This window comes from Ranitomeya imitator, chromosome 3 (assembly GCF_032444005.1).
Source record: "Ranitomeya imitator isolate aRanImi1 chromosome 3, aRanImi1.pri, whole genome shotgun sequence".
In the NCBI taxonomy this organism is placed as follows: domain Eukaryota; kingdom Metazoa; phylum Chordata; class Amphibia; order Anura; family Dendrobatidae; genus Ranitomeya; species Ranitomeya imitator.
In genome coordinates, this window is record NC_091284.1 from 35,064,962 (window position 1) to 35,066,596 (window position 1,635).

A 1,635-nucleotide genomic window follows, 5' to 3' on the forward strand; every position below is an offset into this window, starting at 1 on the left:
AACCCCCAACCCTTACATTTGCTATGCGGTCTGGCCTGTTGGTTAATATTAGGTCTAGCAGTGCCCCCCTTCTTGTTGGGTCCTGAACCAGTTGTGAAAGGTAATTGTCACTCATAGTTGTCAAAAACCGATCGCCTTTGCTGGAACTACAGATTTCTGTTCCCCAATCTATTTCAGGGTAGTTGAAGTCCCCTATAATAATGACTTCCCCTTGAATTGCAGCTTCATCTATTTGCTTTACGAGGATATTATCCATTGCTTCCACTATTTTTGGAGATTTATAACAAACCCCTATCAGTAATGTTAGCGGTGGTATGGATCTTGTGAGCAGAGGTACAGATCATGTTAGAAGAGGTATGGATCGTGTTAGCAGAGGTACAGATCATGTTAGCGGAGGTATGGATCATGTGAGCAGAGGTACACATCATGTTTGTGGAGGTATGGATCATGTGAGCAGAGGTACAGATCATGTTATCGGAGGTATGGATCATGTGAGCAGAGGTACAGATCATGTTAGCGGTGGTATGGATCGTGTGAGCAGAGGTACAGATCATGTTAGTGGAGGTATGGATCATGTGAGTAGAGGTACAGATCATGTTAGTGGAGGTATGGATCGTGTGAGCAGAGGTAAAGATCATGTTAGTGGAGGTATGGATCATGTGAGCAGAGGTACAGATCATGTTAGCGGTGGTATGGATCGTGTGAGCAGAGGTACAGATCATGTTAGTGGAGGTATGGATCATGTGAGTAGAGGTACAGATCATGTTAGTGGAGGTATGGATCGTGTGAGCAGAGGTACAGATCATGTTAGTGGAGGTATGGATCATGTGAGAAGAGGTACAGATCATGTTAGCGGAGATATCGATCATGTGAGCAGAGGTACAGATCATGTTAGTGGAGGTATGGATCATGTGAGCAGAGGTAGAGATCATGTTAGTGGAGGTATGGATCATGTGAGCAGAGGTACAGATCATGTTAGTGGAGGTATGGATCATGTGAGTAGAGGTACAGATCATGTTAGTGGAGGTATTGATCGTGTGAGCAGAGGTACAGATCATGTTAGCGGGGATATCGATCATGTGAGCAGAGGTAGAGATGATGTTATTGGAGGTATGGATCATGTGAGCAGAGGTACAGATCATGTTAGTGGAGGTATGGATCATGTGAGCAGAGGTAGAGATGATGTTATTGGAGGTATGGATCATGTGAGCAGAGGTACAGATCATGTTAGTGGAGGTATGGATCGTGTGAGCAGAGGAACAGATCATGTTAGCAGGGGTATGAATCATGTGAGCAGAGGTAGAGATCATGTTAGCGAGGTATGGATCATGTGAGCAGAGGTACAGATCATGTTAGCGGTGGTATCGATCATGTGAGCAGATGTACAGATCATGTTAGTAGAGGTATGGATTGTGTGAGCAGAGGTACAGATCATGTTAGCGGTGGTATGGATCGTGTGAGCACAGGTACAGATCATGTTAGCAGGGGTATGAATCATGTGAGCAGAGGTACAGATCATGTTAGCGGAGATATCGATCATGTGAGCAGAGGTAAAGATCATGTTAGTGGAGGTATGGATCATGTGAGCAGAGGTAGAGATCATGTTAGTGGAGGTATGGATCATGTGAGCAGAGG

At 44.8% G+C, this 1,635-nt stretch overlaps 1 protein-coding gene across 1 annotated transcript; it reads right to left on the reverse strand.

The window, feature by feature from the left end:
- Positions 1 to 278: 278 nt before the first annotated feature.
- On the reverse strand, positions 279 to 1,310 carry LOC138671541 (dynein heavy chain-like). The gene has a single exon (XM_069759719.1). The coding sequence runs from the start codon at positions 1,308 to 1,310 to the stop codon at positions 279 to 281; it is 1,032 nt and encodes a 343-aa protein (XP_069615820.1).
- Between the last annotated feature and the right edge of the window lie 325 nt (positions 1,311 to 1,635).